The 17,082-nt window shown below is 37.9% G+C and overlaps 1 protein-coding gene across 5 annotated transcripts in view; it reads left to right on the forward strand.

Moving 5' to 3' along the window:
* The window catches only part of IFT88 (intraflagellar transport 88), a 135,547-nt gene extending 118,703 nt beyond the window's left edge, over positions 1 to 16,844 (forward strand). For 3 of the 5 annotated variants that reach the window (XM_005601085.4, XM_070239447.1, XM_070239446.1), the window contains 2 exons: positions 16,209 to 16,319; positions 16,566 to 16,844. In XM_005601085.4, coding sequence (XP_005601142.2) covers positions 16,209 to 16,319; positions 16,566 to 16,687 — 233 coding nt within the window. In that variant the 3' untranslated portion in view covers positions 16,688 to 16,844. The remainder of the gene's footprint in view (positions 1 to 16,208; positions 16,320 to 16,565) is intronic. The other 2 variants (XM_014731953.3, XM_070239448.1) reach the window with 1 other exon arrangement.
* The last annotated feature ends 238 nt before the right edge of the window (positions 16,845 to 17,082 follow it).

Consider the following 17,082-nt stretch of genomic DNA (forward strand, 5'->3'; position numbering starts at 1 on the left):
TTCATTTTAAAATTGTATTTTGTTTACTCTGTGTGATACTTAATGGTTTGCTGCATTTTTAGTTGTTTTTTTTTTTTCCTGAGGGAGATTGGCCCTGAGCTGACATCTGTGCCAGTCTTCCTCTATTTTGTATGTGGGATGCTGCCACAGCACAGCTTGATGAGTGGTGTGTAGGTCTGAGCCTAGGATCTGAACTTGCAAACTCCTGGCCACCAAAGCGGAGTGTGCAAACTTAACCGCTGTGCAATGGGGCTGGCCCCTAGTTTAATTTTTATTATGTCTTGGGTGTGAAATTTTCCTATGAAAACATATCTCTTAATTCTCTACTAAAAATAATTTTATAATGAAAATGAGTAGGACAATATGACTCGGTGAACAGAAATTCACTTTAAGGTCAACTTTTTGAGGAACATGTGTTTTATAAAGCACATTGTAACCGTATTTTCTTTTATTTTAAAAAAGCAAAGTTTTATTTTAAGATAATGGTCCAAGCGTGAGCAACTTCTTTGCCTAGAATGCCTTTTCCCATTTTTGCTGAGCCTCACTGGTGTAACAAGCAGCGAGTGAACAGCTCCTGCTTAGTGCCCACCACACGGGAGGAGTTAAAAGGTTGCTGTCCAAGGAGGTGAGGTAGAAAATGCACGTGTGAATTCTCCTAAACTCAAAGAATCAAATCAACAAAACGCAGCTGATCTCCTGGGAGAAAGGGAGTGAGTGTGTATAGGGCAAAAAAACCCTTGAGAAGCCAGAGGAACTGAAGTCTCCTATTTCTTAAAAGTATCACTCCTATCAGCTTCAGTCCCAATGAAGCGCCCTCTTCATCTAAGAAATCTAGAGAGTGATTGTGCTGGATATTCAGCTGTCTAAGTACTTTGAAGCTTGTATATACCACAAAGGGAGCTTTATTAGTCATAAATATTAGGAGATAGTTAACAGCACTGGCTGTAGCACTGAAGTATTCTCTTTGTCACGAATCCTGAAGAAAATTGTCTCTGTTAGTCTAGCCTGCTGGTCTAACGCTATTGTGTCGCCTGTTTTCTGGTGTAGTGATTCTCTAAGCCCGTGGGGGTGGCGGGGGGAATCAGCAGACTTCCTCGGTAAAGGGCCAGATAGTACAGGCCGTATCCACTCTTGCCACTGTGCTGCAAAGGCAGACAGTGTGTCAGTGAATGGGTGCGGCTGGGCTCTCTAAAGCTTCATCTTTGGACACTGAAATTTATTATGTCATATGAATTTCATGTGTCGCACAATATTCTTTTGCTTTTTCCCCCCAACCATTTAAGAATATATAAATCATTCTTATGTTGCTAAATGTACAAGAAGAGGGATGGGCCAGGTTTGGCCCACAGACTGTAGTGTGTGAATTCCTAGTCTAAGCCAAACTCTCCGTAGATATTCTTGGTAATGACAAGTGGGGGCCTAGGAATTACCCTTTTGATCAAAGCACCGGTTACAGCTATCTAATCCAAAAATAGAGCTTCTACAGTAAGATTCTATATCACTCTAACTTCCTTTTAAGACTGTCTTAGCTGTTTACATTTCAGCCACCTCCGCATGTGTCACATACATAGTAACAGAATATGAGATTTTGTCTTCAACGGACCATGCTCCTTTCCTCTGGCCCTTAGCCTATTGCCCTGCATTTGAGGTTGTTGAAATTAATTCCTCAGTCCCAGTGTACATTCAACATCCAGTGACCCCTTTTTTCAAGTCACCACATCTTATGTGACCTTGGGCAAGTTACTTAATCTCTTTGTCACAGTTTCCTCATCAATAAAATAGGAGTGAAACTAAGACCTACCTGATAGGGTTGTTGAGAGGCGGAGATGAGTTAGTACATGGAAAGCACTTAAAACGGTGCCTGACACAGGCGAGCACTCCGTAAAGGTGACTCCTATTTGACAAAGGAGAACTCGGGCGGCACTGAAGTTCTAGTGTCCACGTCTGTGTACAGTGGGGCCCACGTTGCTACCTCTGCTTGACGTGTGACCTTTGAGTTTGTTATTCTCAGTGTTTTTCCCACCACTACAGGATCACATTTATCTTTGCATGAAGGTAAATGTCAACAAATGCATCACTGTCTTACTATAGAGTTTATAAAAGAGGTTTTTGGGTTTTTTTAATAAAAATACTGGAAACTATATATACAAATGAATGTTGGTTTTTAAAGTTGCCAATTTGGAAAGCTGAATATTTATTCCAGTAATACTGCTGTTAATCAAGACGTTCGTGAAATCCCTCTTTTGGAAGTTCTATCAGAAGCAAATTACAAAAAAAGCACAGAAATCCAGTCTAAACATTTACAAATATATGTATGTACTTAAATCTGATAAAATATGTGAAGTATATATATTACATATATCTATAAAATATGTATACACATGTATGTATATTTTTATCTATACGTGTGCACACACACATGCATACGTACACACACATTCCATCAGTTCTTTTTTCCTCCCTCTTTCCCTTCCTATCTTTCTGCCTGTCTATCAACAAATAAGCATTTATCGAACTCCTGACCATGGTGAGTACTCGGTAAATGCCAGCTCCCTTCCAGCTTCTCCTTTTCCCAGATCCTTTTTGTATGCCAGGTACTTTTAGGATGCGAATAGCAGTGTCATAGATTAATTATCTGCCTTGCTTACACCTTCGCTAATTACCTTCCCAGGCTCCCTCTTCACAGTGTCGCCTATTAACAGTGGCTATCCGAGTCTTCTTTTCCAATTTGGATATATGCCTGTTAGCTGTTTTGCTGAGTAATAATACAATTAGATCAATAGGAGTTGGGAGTTAGGAGTGAACTTAAACTGATAATCACAGCCGTAACAATGTGAGAATGAGCTGAAATTAGATCCAAGCAATGGGGCTTGTAAAGTTAAAGTATGCCATCTGAGCTGATGACGCCATCACTGTCTTAGATGTGAGGGCTGGGGGGCTGCCTTGGATCCATAGCTGTGGTATGCTGCTCCTTAACTTTGGAAAGGAGCAGGGGCAAGGAAGATGAGCTTCTTCACAGCAAAAGGATCGGTTATTTGCAAGTCAGACTAGAGAGTACCTACAAGTAAATTGGAAATAGATTCATGCTAAAGGTCTCAAAAATGCTGTATGATGTTCTTCAGTATTTCTAGATGTGAAAAACTTCCTCATACTTATGGAGCAGGTCTTCCTTAGTGATTGCATCTAAGTAGGTGCTAAATTGAATATCATCTTGGGGATAGAAAAGAGAAACCAAAAATATTTTTTTAAGTGTAGACCAAAAGTATTCTTTTCGATGTCTAATGGATAGTTAAATCGGAGTTTATAGCTCACTGAAAGAGAATCATTGAAGAAGAGATCTGACAGAGTCGAGGGCAGTATGTTCGTGGCGTTCAGAGGAGTGGGAAGACTTTGTTAGACGGTTTCATTTCGATTAGCACTTTGGAGAAAGAGAAACTGATAGGGCTGACGGCTGCCTAAATCAAGGAAGGGCTGTTGGAGAATTGTCAGATGCGCATTGACTGATTGCGCCTTGAAGACTGAAAAAGGCCATTAGAGTTTTCAACTAGGATGGTGTTGGTAGCCCTAAAGAAAGCAGTCTGTTGGAGGTGAAAATCAGATTCCAGGGATTTAGGGGGTGTGTAGGGTATAGGGAGCCCCGAAGCCTTGGATTGTTTACCAACAGCTCGTAGAGATGGTATAACTTCTGAGAAACAATCTTATGTGCAAGTAAAGCACAATGAATAATAGTAATTCTACGGTATGGTTCCCTTTTTATGTTTCTGTAAACAAAGTAATGTTCACTTAAAAGCATGCTGAAATCAGTAAAATAAAAAAGCAGGAAAATCAGATATTTTTATTGGATTTTTATAGGTGTGCTATAGGCATCATGGAAATTATTTATAGTAAAGGTTTAAGGTAAAAGTCACCCATAGACTAGGACTTGAAGGTAGTGGCCATGTCATCTTTTACTCTGCCATGTGTGAAAAGCGTAAGGTACTGAGTTGGAGCACAATTAGTACTGTACTCATCAGAATTTTAAAATATCCCTGATGGTATTGAAGATAAATCTATGTATTTTTCTTATATTCATTACTAGTGTAAATATATTATGTACTCACTAAAATCATTGAATTTAAATCTGATAAAATCTGGTATAATCTAATTCTGTTTAAAGAATTAACAAAAATGAAGTACATTGCTTTTTATTTTCTCTTTACAGTTTTTTTTCCTGCCTTCAGTTTATCTACAACTGTAAATGATTTTCATGCTCTTAACCATATTCTTTCTAAATAAGTAACGACTGTCTTTTCTTGGAAACTGAATTCATTTTTATTTGAAGAGAACGTGCGGTGAAAGTTTTTGTAGTTTGCTTCTTGTTTTGTGAATGGAGCCTATGTTATCAACCTCACTTTCTCACAAAAAAAGAACTCCTATTTAAAAACTGTAACATTCTAAAATGTTACAAATGGGTCACCTTCCTAGTATGAGTTGCCTCATAGAAACATTGGTCACAGCAGGATGTAGCCTCCCCCAGGAAAGCTTTTCTCAAGTCCCAACATTGCAAACTTGCTTTATAAGGCAAGAAGAGGCTCTAGGCTCCTCTGGGGATAGAAGAAGGGGCTAAAACATGGGAGGGACTGTGAAGAGATTGTGTTTTACTTTGTTAGTGTTTAACTGTCGTTATAGACAGCCACATTTCGTGGAGTCAGCCAAGCTTGGAATAGCACATGTTAGGAATATGTGTATGCTAGGCCACATTTATTCATATAAACTTTTCACATCCATATGAAAGTGCCACACTTTACATGGATCCTTTGCTGAAAGAGGCATTATTAGATAATGGGCAGGGACCAGGCTGGCCATCAGGAAACCTGGGTTTTGGTGTTGGCCTCGCCACTCTGTGTACTCGAATAAGTGACTTTACCTCCCTAGGCCTATTTTCTCATCTGAAAAATAAAAAGGCTAGACTTAACCTTTTATTTTTAACCTTAACCTTAATGATATTTTTGTGTATTTCTGCTGACTGTGAAATATTACAAACTTCTATTTCTGACGGTAAGATGGACTGAATATTCAAGGAAACTCCTCCAGGTATGGCACTCCTAAAAATGGTGGATTGAATATTGGAAAAAAAAAAAAAAGGAGGAAAGAAGAAAGAAAATAAGTATGCAAAAAGCATTTTTTAAAAATTTTATTGTGGCCACATTGGTTTATAACGTTATGTAAATTTTAGGTGTACATCATTATATTTTGACTCCTGTATAGACTGCATCATGTTCACCCCCAAAAGTCAACTTTCCGTCCATCATCATACACATGTACCTTTTCACCCTCTCCCCCCTTACCCCCGGTAAACACCAATCTGTTCTCCGTATCTATGTGTTTGTGTATCTTCCATATATGAGTGAAATCATACAATAATTGTCTTTCTCCATCTGACTTCCTTCGCTTAGCGTATACCCTCAAGGTCCATCCATGTTGTCACAAATGGCATGTTTGGATTTTTTATGGCTGAGTAGTAATCCGTTGTGTGTGGGTGTGTGGATGTGTATGTGTATCTCTCTCTCTCTCTCTGTGTGTATATATATATATATATATATATATATATATACACCGCATCTTCTTTATCCATTTATCTGTTGATGGGCACTTAGGTTGCTTCCAAGTCTTGGCTATTGTGAATAATGCTACAGTGAACATAGGGGTACACGTATCTTTTCGAATTAGTGTTTTCATGTTCCTTGGATAAATACCCAGAAGTGGGATAGCTGAATTATATGGTAATTCTATTTTTAATTTTCTGAGGAATCTCCATACTGTTTTCCATAATGACTGTACCAATTTACATTCCCACCAGCAGTGTATGAGGGTTCCTTTCTCTCCACATCTTCTCCAACAGTTGTTATTTCTCGTCTTTTTAGTAATAGCCATTCTGACAGGTATGAAGTGATATCTCATTGTAGTTTTGATTTGCATCTCCCTAGTGATTAGTGATGTTGAACATCTTTTCATGTGCCTGTTAGCCATCTGTATCTCTTCTTTAGAAAAAATGTCCGTTCATATCCTCTGCCCATTTTTTGATAGGGTTGTTTGTTTTTTTATTGTTCAGTTGTATGAGTTCTTTATATATTTTGGATATTAACCCCTTAGCAAATATATGATTTGCAAATATTTTCTCTCAGTTGGTGGGTTGTCTTTTTGTTTTGTTGATGCTTTCCTTCGCTATGTAGAAGCTTTTTAGTTTGATATTGTCCCATTTGTTTATTTTTTCTTTCATTTCCCTTGCCTGAGGAGACATGGCACTCAAAAAGATACTGCTAAGACTGATTCAAAGAGTGAACTACCTATGTTTTCTTCTAGGAGTTTTATGGTTTCAGGTCTTACATTCAAGAGTTTAATCCATTTTGAGTTAATTTTTGTGTATGGTGTCTCCATTGTATGGACTTGGGTCCTTTGTTGAAAATTACCTCTCCATAGATATGTAGTTTTATTTTGGGGCTCTCAGTTCTGTTCCATTGATCTGTGTATGTTTTTCTGCCAGCACCATGATGTTTTTATTACTATAGCTTTGTAGTATTAAAATCAGGGATGTGATACCTCCAACTTTGTTCTTTTTTCTCAGGATTGCTTTGGCTTTTCAGAGTCTTTTGTTGTTCCATATAAATTTTAGGATTCTTTGTTCTACTTCAGTGAAGAATGTCATTGGGATTCTGATTGAGATTGCATTGAATCTGTAGATTGCTTTAGGTAATATGCACATTCCAACTTTGTTTATTCTTCCAATCCATGAGGATGGACTATCTTTCCATTTCTTTATGTCTCCTTCAGTTTCTTTCAATAACATCTTATAGTTTTCAGGGTATAACTATTTCACCTCTTGGTTAAATTTATTCCTAAGTATTTTATTCTTTTTGTTGTGATTGTAAATGGGATTGTATTCTTGACTTCTCTTTCTGCCAGTTGTTATTAGTGGATAGAAATGCAACTTCGTTTTGTATGTTGATTTTTCTATGCTGCAACTTTACTGTATTCATTGATTATTTCTAATAGTTTTTTGGTGCATTCTTTCGGGTTTTCTGTATAGAGAATCATGTCATCCACAAATAGTGACCGTTTTACTTCTTGCTTTCCAATTTGGATCCCTTTTCTTTCTTTTTCTTGCCTGACTGCTCTGACTAAAACTTCCAGTACCATGTTGAATAAGAGTGGCAAAAGTAGGCACCCATGTCTTATTCCTGCCCTCAGAGGAATAGCTTTCAGCTTTTCACTCTTGAATGTGATGTTGGCTGTGGATTTGTAACATATGGCCTTTATTATGTTGAAGTACTTTCGTTCTATACCCACTTCATTGAGAGCTTTCACCATAAAAGGATGTTAGATCTTGTCACATGCTTTCTTTGCATCTATTGAGATGATCATGTGATTTTTATTCTTCACTTTGTTAATGTGGTGTATCACACTGAGTGATTTGTGGATGTTGAACCATCCCTAGATCCCTGGAATGAATCCCGCTTGATAATGGTGTAAGATCCTTTTAATATATTGTTGTATTCGATTTGCTAATATTTTGTTGAGCATTTTTGCATCTGTGTTCATCAGTGATATTGGCCCGTAATTTACCTTTTTTATGTTGTCCTTGTCTGGTTTTGTTATCAGGGTAATGTTGCCCTCAAAATGAATTAGAAAGTGTCCCATCCTCTTCAGTTTTTTGGAAGAGTTTGAGAAGGATGGGTATTAAGTATTCTTTGAATGTTTGGTGCAATTCACCAGAGAAGCTGTCTGGTCCTGGACTTTTGGTTTTTGGGAGGTTTATGATTACTGTTTCAATCTCTTTACTTGTGATCGGTCTATTCAGATTCTCTTTCTTCATTCAGTTTTGGGAGGTTGTATGATTCTAAGAATTTATCCTTTTCTTCTAGATTTTCCAATTTGAGGCATATAGCTCTTCAGAGTATTCTCTTATAATCCTTTGCATTTCTGTGGCGACTGTTGTAATTTCTCCTCTTTCATTTCTGATTTTATTATTTGAGTCATCTCTGTTTTTTCCTTAGTGCATCTGGTTTAGGGTTTATCAATTTTGTTTATCTTCTCAAAGAACCAGCTCTTAGTTTCATTGATCCTTTCTATTGTTTTTTAGTCTCTTTTTCATTTATTTCCACTCTGATTTTTATTATTTCCTTCCTTCTACTGACTTTGGGCTTCATTTTTTTCTTCTTATTCTGGTTCTTTTTGGTATAGTGTTAGATTGTTTATTTGAGACTTTTCTTACTTCTTCAGGTCTATATTACTGTATACTTCCCTCTTAGTACTGCTTTTGCTGCATCCTGTAAGTTTTGATATGTTGTGTTTTCATTTTCATTTATCTCGAGGTGTTTTTTGATTTCTCCTTTGATTTCTTCATTGATCCAATAGTTATTCAATAGCATGTTTAGTCTCCACATATTTTTGACTTTTATAGCTTTTTTCTTGTAGTTGATTTATGGTTTCATACCATTGTGGCTGGAAAATATGCTTGATATTATTTCAGTCTTCTTAAATTTATTCAGGCTTGCTTTGTTTCCCAAAATATGGTCTATCTTTGAGAATATTCCATATGCACTTGAGAAAAATGTATACTCTGCTGTTTTTGGATGGAATGTTCTATATATATCTATTAAGTCCATCTCGTCTAGTGTTTCATTTAAGGTCAATATTTCCTTGTTGACTTTTTAGATGATCTATCCATTACGTAAGTGGGGTGTTAAGGTCCACTACTATTATTGTATTGCTGTTGATTTCTCCCTTTACGTCTGCTAATAGTTGCTTTATATACTTTGGTCCTCCTGTGTTAGCTGCCTATATACTAACAAATGTTAGGTCTGCTTGGTGGAATATCCCTTTTATCATTATATACTGCCCATCTTTGTCTCTTGCTATCTTTTTTGTCTTAAAGTCTATTTTGTCTGGTATAAGTGTGGCTACACCTGCTTTCTTTTGCTTGCCATTTGCTTGGAGTATCATTTTCCATCCCTTCACTGTGAGCCTACGTTTGTCTTTACAGCTGAGATATGTCTCCTGGAGGCAGCATATTGTTGAGTCTTGTTTTTCAGTCCATCCAGAAACTCTGTGTCTTTTGGTTGGTGAATTCAATCCAGTTATATTTAGAGTGATTGTTTATATATGAGGGGTTAATATTGCCATTTTACCTTTTGTTTTCTGGTTGTTATATATTTCCATTGTTTCTTTTTTCTCAGGTTTCTGTCTGCCATTTCAGTTTTGTTTTTTTTCTTTTTAGATTGATGCCTGAACTAACAACTGCTGCCAATCATTTTTTTTTTCTTGCTTTTTTCTCCCCAAATCCCCCCAGTGTATAGTTGCATATTCTTTTAGTTGTGGGTCCCTCCAGCTGCAGCACATGGGACGTCACCTCAACATGGCCCAACGAGTGGCACCATGTCTGTACCCAGGACCCAAACTGGTGGAACCCCAGGCCACCAAAGCAGAGCGCATGAATCCAACCACTCAGCCATGGAGTCGGCCCCTTGCCATTTAAGTTTGATGGTTTTCTCTGATATGTTTCTCAGTTTTCTCTTTTTTTATGTTTTATGGCTCTTCTCTGATTTTTTGTTTAGTGGTTGCCATGAGGTTTATATAAAAGATCTCATAGATGAGATAGTCGTTTTTCTGATAGCCTCTTAGCTCCATTAGCCTATGCAGGTTCCGTCCTTTTTCTCTTCCCCTTCTGTGATTTTGTTGTCACAAATTATTCTTTTATGTGTTGTGAGTTTGTGACCAAATTGAAGTGATTATAATTATTTTTGAAACTTTCTGTCCCTTTATCCTTTATGTTATAATTATTTACTAACCTACTCTGATATAGAGCTACAATTTTCTGATTCTGTTGTCTGTTTCTCTCTTTGCTCAAAGCTTTGTAAACCTTTCTCCTTTTGTTTCATGTAGGAGAGATTCTATCAGCATTTCTTGTAAGGCAGGTCTAGTGGTGATGAAATCCCTCAGCTATTGTTTATCTGGGAAAGCCGTTATTCCTCCTTCATATCTGAATGATAACTTTGCTGGATAGAGTATTCTTGGCTGATAGTTTTTGTCTTTCAGTCCTTTAATAGATAATTCCACTCTCGCCTAGCCTATAGAGTTTCTGCTGATAAATTTGCTGAAAGCCTGATGGGGGTACCTTTGTAGGTTGTTTTCTTCTCTCTTGCTGCCCTTAATATTTTTTCTTTGTTGTTGACTTTTGACAGTTTAGTATTACAAGCCTTGGAGAAGGTCTTTTTGCATTGGGATAATTAGGAATTCTGTTAGCTTCATGCACTTGTTTGTCCAGTTCCTTCCCCTGGTTTGGGAAGTTTTCAGCTATTTCTTTGAATTAGCTCTCTGCTCCTTTTCCCTCTCTCTTCTCCTTTCTTTCTTTATTTAAATATTTTATTTTTTTCCTTTTTCTCCCCAAAGTCCCCCAGTACATAGTTGTATATTCTTAGTTTTGGGTCCTTCTAGTTGTGGCATGTGGGATGCCGCCTCAGCGTGGCTTGATGAGCAGTGCCATGTCCACGCCCAGGATTCGAACCGACGAAACACTGGGCTGCCTGCAGCGGAGCGCGCAAACTTAACCACTCGGCCACAGGGCCAGCCCCTCTCTTCTCCTTCTTGATGCCTATAGTCTTTATGTTTCTTTTCCTAATTGAGTCGGATATTTCTTGAAGGATTTCTTCATTTTTAAAAAATCTTAAGTTTTCTCTCCTCTTCCACCTGAATCATTTCTAGATTTCTGTCTTTGAGCTCACTAATTTTCTCCTCCATCTGGTCTGCCCTGTCGTTAATGCTTTCTACATTATTTTTCATCTCATTAATTGTGTTTCCCATCTCCAAAATTTCTGTTTGGTTTTTTTTTTTTTTAGAGTTTCAGTCTCTTTGGTGAATTACTCCTTCTGTTCATTAATTTTATTCATGAGCTCATTTTCTGAGTTTTCCTGTCACTGCTTGAGTTTCTTTATGACAGACACTTTGAATTCTCTGTCAGTAAGATGGTAATCCTCTGTGACTTTAAGTTTGGTTTCTGGAGAGTTGTCATTGTCTGTCTGTTCTGCTGTGTTGCTATAGTTCTTCGTGGTGTTTTAAGAACTCATCCTCTGCTGCCGCATTTGTGGTAGCATCCATGTTTCTTATTTGGATAAGGCTTTGGTTACTTTGGTTCTCAGCTGCTTCTGGTTGTATTTGAGAGCCTCCACTTTCCACCCTCCACTGCCTCTGCTACAGGCATTGTCAGTGCCCTCCTTGTGCCTCTTGTGCCTCCGAGGTTTCTGGTGCCTTGCTGCTTATGATGTCACTTCAGTCTCAGGTGTTGCCATTGGGTCACCATGCTGGGAGCACTTGTGCTGCTTCTGGGGTCACCTGGGCCTCGTCTTTCTCCTTGGGCTCTCTAGAAGCTCTCCATGGGCTTTGTTGCTGCTGCCCCCGGGTTTTCTGGGGATGCTGATTGCACTGCTGCCAGGGGTGCTGGGTTCACAGGTGTCACAGTTGCTGCTAGTGGCCTGGCTATCCGAGGACTTGCAGGCACTCCCCACTGCTGATGGGAGTTGTTGTTGGGTGCACTGCCACTGGAGACTGGGTCACTAGTTCTGCTGTGGTTCCCGAAGCCTCATGTTACAGGTTCAACCTCCCACTGCTGGCAGGGAGCAGGAGCTGAGCAGGGAGAGGTTGTTGTTGATGCTCGTTCGTTCAGCCTCTGATCTCTGGCACTGACTGATGTATTTTGAAAACTCAGGTCAGGGTGCCCCGCCCCAGCTGGGAAAATCTGAGTGTTTCATACTGACCTCACTATTGGAAAGACCTGTCCTCTGCCAGGGGAAGGTTAGGGGGCGTGTGCTGGATCTTCTGGGAGATGGGCAGAGAGCGAGCTGTTTTTCTACTCCCACCATGACTGCTCACAGGTGCTCATGCCAGCATGAGGAGCTGCACCCTGGATCACTGCTGCCAGGGAGGGAGAAGGAGTTGCTGCCCTCATTCTACTTCCTCCCATGTGTCCAGTCCAGCTGCCTTCAGATGTATAGATGCTGGATCTCTTATGTATCTTATTGTGCTGTGTAGGGAATCCTTTATTGCTCAGTAGGTATCTGATTATTTGTAACTTAGAGAGGAGAGACAAAGGGAACCACTCACTCTGCCATGATGCTGACGTCACTTGAGTCACTTTTCTCTTGATGGTTTTAAGATTCTCTCTTTCTCTTTTCCTTTTCACAGTTTGATTATAATGTGCCTCAGTGTGGGCCTCTTTGGGTCCATCCTAGTTGGGATTCTTTGAGCTTCTTGAATTTGTATGTTCATTTCCTTCCTCATATTTGGGAAGTTTTCATCCGTTGTTTCTTCTAATAATCTTTCTGTCCTATTCTCTCTTTTCTTTCTGGGACTCCCATAATATGTAGATTGATCTGCATATGATGTTCCATAATTTTCTTAGGCTTTCTTCACTTTTCTTCATTTTTCATTCTTCATTTTTTTGTTCCTCTGACTTGATAATTTCATATGATCTATCTTTGAGTTCTCAGATTCTTTATCCTGCTGGATCATATCTGTTTTTGAATCATTCTAGTGAATTTTTCAATTCAGTTATGGTATTATTGTGTTCTTCAGCTCCAGAATTTCTATTTGGTTCTTTTTTACAGTTTCTCTTTGTTGATAGTCTTGTTTTGTTCATGCTTTATTTTCCTGATTTCATTTATTGTCTATCTGTGTTCTCTTATGGCACATTGGTCTTATTTAAGACAGTTATTTTGGATTGTTTGTTAGGTAACACATAGAGCTCCATTTCTTCAGGATCAACTTCTGGAGATTTATTTTGTTCCTTTGGGCCATGGTTCCCTGTTTCTTTGTGTGTCTTCTTACTTTTTGTTGTGTTTTCTTCATTTGAAAAAACAGTCACTTCTCCCACTTCTTTTTTGGACTGGTTTGTACCAGTCCAAATCACCAGTCAGCCCCAAGAGATTATGGCAGTGTCTCAGAGTTTTTATGGGGCACATTTTTTCTCAGCTTCTATGTGTACTTTCCTAATTAGAGAGGTTTGATGGTTTCTTTTTCAGAATTTCTAATCTCTTCCTTCCTCTAGTGTCTGTCTATCATACTGCAGGATCTCTGGCAGTGCAACAAGCTCCTCAGCCCTCTTTTGTTCTCTGCAGTCCACAAGCATCCAAGATATGCCAGTTCCCCATCAGTGCTCTGAGTCAGGTGAGACAGAAACCAGACCCTTGGGCAGCTCCCCAAAAAGCTGGAGTGTTGGATGTACATTCCCCTCTCTTTTCCTGCTGATGGAAGAATCACAAGCTGGACACTTTCTCTTTATCACAGCAAGCTGTGCCAGCTTCTGTCTGCAGTGGTGGAGGTACTCTGGCACTGCAACAAGCCACTGAGTTCTCTTTGTTCTCAGCAGCTTTCAGGCATCCAGAGTATGCTGGTTCCTCATCGGCACTCCAAGTTAGGCAAGACAGAAACCAGTCTCTCAGACAGTTCCCTGAAAAACCAAAACAGTGGATGTATGTTCCTCTCTTTTCCCTCCTGAAGGAGAACCTGCAAGTTGGGCTTTTTCTGCAAATTGTGAGCTATGCTGACTTTGGGTAGGGGCAGACACATTTGAAGTGAAATGGCTTTTCTTACCTGTTTCAATGCAATTGTTCTTGGTTTTGAGCTTGCCTGGGGTACTGTGACTACCTACCTGGTTTCTGGGTTCTTATAAAGACCTTTTGGACCATATATTCTTGTAAGTTGGTATTTTTGTAAGGGAGCAAAGTCTGGGGCTTCCTATTCTGTTATCTTGCTGAATGCAAAATTTTAGGTGTTTTGATGTATACTACCAAATTACCCTCAGAAAATTTGTTCATTCCACTTGCTAACCTGATATTTTTTAAATCTTGGCCATTTTAATAGGCAATGTTGAATGTTACATTTAGAATTATGTGACTGTTTAATTTATGTAATATTTGATACCTACAAAATAACCTATGTAGCATTCTTAACTTATGAAGCATATTAATAAAATTAAAATTAATTAAACTATCATAACATATTAGAACAAGAACATTACTGTCCTGCCTACTTGTGTGCTTTTTCCCATTCCATCTCCTGCCTCCCCCACATATAACCACTGTGTTTTATATTTTATATATATTCAGGTTTATATTTTTCAGTTTCTTGCCTTTTCATATACAATTTTATCGTACATGCAAACAATATATTTAATTTTGCTTTGTTTTCAGCTTTCTAAAACTGGTATCATTCAGTATGTAGTGTTCTGACTTGTTTTTTTCTGACTTATTATGTTTCTAAGATTAAGTAAGGCTACACATTTTTTTATGTGTTTATTGACCTATTGCATTATTTACTTTGGGAATTATCTCTTTGTATACAATGTCCATTTTATAGGGGTATTCTATTTTTTTCTGGTATAGGTAAGTTTCAAGATTTTTTCTTACTCTATAATTTATGATTCTAAAATTTTTCTCTTACAAAGTATAAGTATCTTTTGGAAGTTTTAGTGTTAATTGATTGATAAGTCAGATAAATTGATCTCCAGATTCTTATTCTCTGAACTTATTTGTCATTTAACTTCCCTCTAGGAAATAGCAATTGTTGTTTGTAACTATAGTGAAGTGATTATAATAATTTGTCTCATTATGTAGACATTAAACCCCTGCAGACTTATAAAGGCTTCTTGATCCATTTGCAGCTGTTCACGTATAGCAGTGTTACTGCATGAAAGTTGATTGAAAATGATGAAGTGCAGATATTCACGATATACCCTCATTGGTCTTTATAATAGAAAGTGTTTAAAAACTGTATTCTAAGGAGATCACTTTTCAGTTTTTAAAGGTTTGCTCTTCCCACAGTATTGGAATCCTTCAGGCTGGGAATTGTACATGGGGTTTCAGGGGGCTTTGGATGCCTGAGGGAGATGTCAGGGTTTTGTTAGACTCTATAGAGAACTTGTAGCTATGTGAAAGGTGAAGTGAAATAAATATTGCCTAGAGCAATGGTGTTCAAACTTTCTTGACCTGAGCTTACTTAGGCACTTTGACAGACACCTATTTACACTTGTAGATGGAAAAAATTGACTTAACTGTAACAAAAAATTAGAGGGGAACAACATAATAAGAAACATACCAAAATGTGTAGACACATCCAAAACATTAAACTAAGGCACTTTATTTTCCAATGATATCAACAGTGGAGGGAATCGTAATGTTTTTGATAAGAACCCAGAGAAGACTTACAGTTTTGATTCGCTTGACCAACTTAAAATGTAGGGATTTTAAAGACCATCTTGTTTTGACTTATTCCCAGAGACATTATCAGTAAACTAAAATATAAAGTATACTAATAAAAGAAATGGTCAGTATATATTGGTGGACTACTTTCATTAAAATTGAAGCTTCCATAATAGAAAAAAATATAACATTATAAGAATTTTAAGCAGAAGAAATACAAACTGTGGGGCTAGAGGAGTGGTTCTTTAGAAAATATAATAGAAATTCAGGGTTAAAATGCACTAATAATGTTTCCTGCTAATGTGAATATTCAACCCTATCTGAAAATCTTCAGTGATATGCATTGCATTATTTCCCATGGCAGCCATTCTGTATTTAAACACTATAATCCTTTTCAGGTTTTTCCTTGAGTTGAGCCAAAATCTATCCTACTATACCGTGTAAATCTAATCCTCTTCTGTATGAACATTCTTGAGATGTTTGAAGAAAGTTGGTTGTATGATCTAGGTTCTCTGCCACCTCAGCTAGACTTACCCAGCCTCTTCTGTTCTTCATTTGATGTGGTTTCTCGCCCCTCACCAGGCTTGATACGCGGTGGATGATACAGCTCAGACTGATCTTACGACTTCCTGTTTGTTCTTTCTTCAGCTGCTCTTTGTCCTTTGCTAGATTATGCTCATCAAAGTGGTCTCTAACTTCTCACAAGTGAATCTATAAAACTGAAGCCTGTACCTAAGCACACATTTGAAAGAATATGTATAAAGACTACTCTAAGTGATGTTTTATGTATATTATAGATTCTCAGCCAGAGATTTCTTTTAAATTTCAGAAAACAAGAACTACATCCCTTGGATTTTTGGCTTCCCAATGAAACAGCTTGCTTGTTTCTTGGCAATTAAGTATTCTTTAAGATTCATAATGTAGTGTTATGTCTTCTCAGCATGTTAAACAAATGCATTTTTGTTTCTGTGTTTGCAGACAGTGGCCAGAACTGTAGTGCCAGTAGTAAAGGTGAACGACTAGGTGCCAGACTCAGAGCTTTACCCGGGACAAATGAGCCTTATGAAAGTAGCAGCAACAAAGAAATAGGCAAGTGCTGGCACTCCCCGCCCAGTTCCTACAGGCAGAACAGGTCTGAAGAAGATTGGTGAGATGGCAAAAATGTATAATTGGGCATTATGAAGAATTTTACATATACAGACACAGTTTTGAATGACTTGGAAGAGCATTTCTGTTCACTCTGAGTTGTCTGCTTTTGATTATGGGACTAATTGGTTTCATATTTGTTTTGTTTTTCTGTATTACTCTAATGTAACAATCTGTTTTGAAATGTAGATGCCTCCTATGTGGATCCACTTGGCCCTCAAATAGAAAGACCAAAAACTGCAGCCAAAAAAAGGATCGATGAAGATGATTTTGCTGACGAAGAGTTAGGAGATGATTTGCTCCCAGAATAACATAGACTTTAATGTATTGTTTATTGTTAAACTCTGGATTAAATATACAAATTTTAATTTTGTACACTGTCAAAACTTTCAGTAAGTGTATTCTGTTCTATGAGTATGGGTTTAAGTTTTATTTTGTTTTTACTGGAATAAAAACATGTGAAACTAATATTTTAGGCCCGTGACTTCCTTTACCCTTTTGAAAACATTGACCCACAATAAGAAATGTTTTATTAGCACTACCTAGTACCTACATACACGTATAAGTGTGTGTGTGTTCACAAAAATGTACCCTTATTACTGCAGTGCATGCTGATATTTTTTATACTTTCATTAAAACAAAGTGTTAGTAATGAAAACACCACATTAATTTCATTGTTTGCAGCTTGGAAAATACTTTGCTAGGA

Source organism: Equus caballus, chromosome 17 (assembly GCF_041296265.1).
Source record: "Equus caballus isolate H_3958 breed thoroughbred chromosome 17, TB-T2T, whole genome shotgun sequence".
NCBI lineage: Eukaryota > Metazoa > Chordata > Mammalia > Perissodactyla > Equidae > Equus > Equus caballus.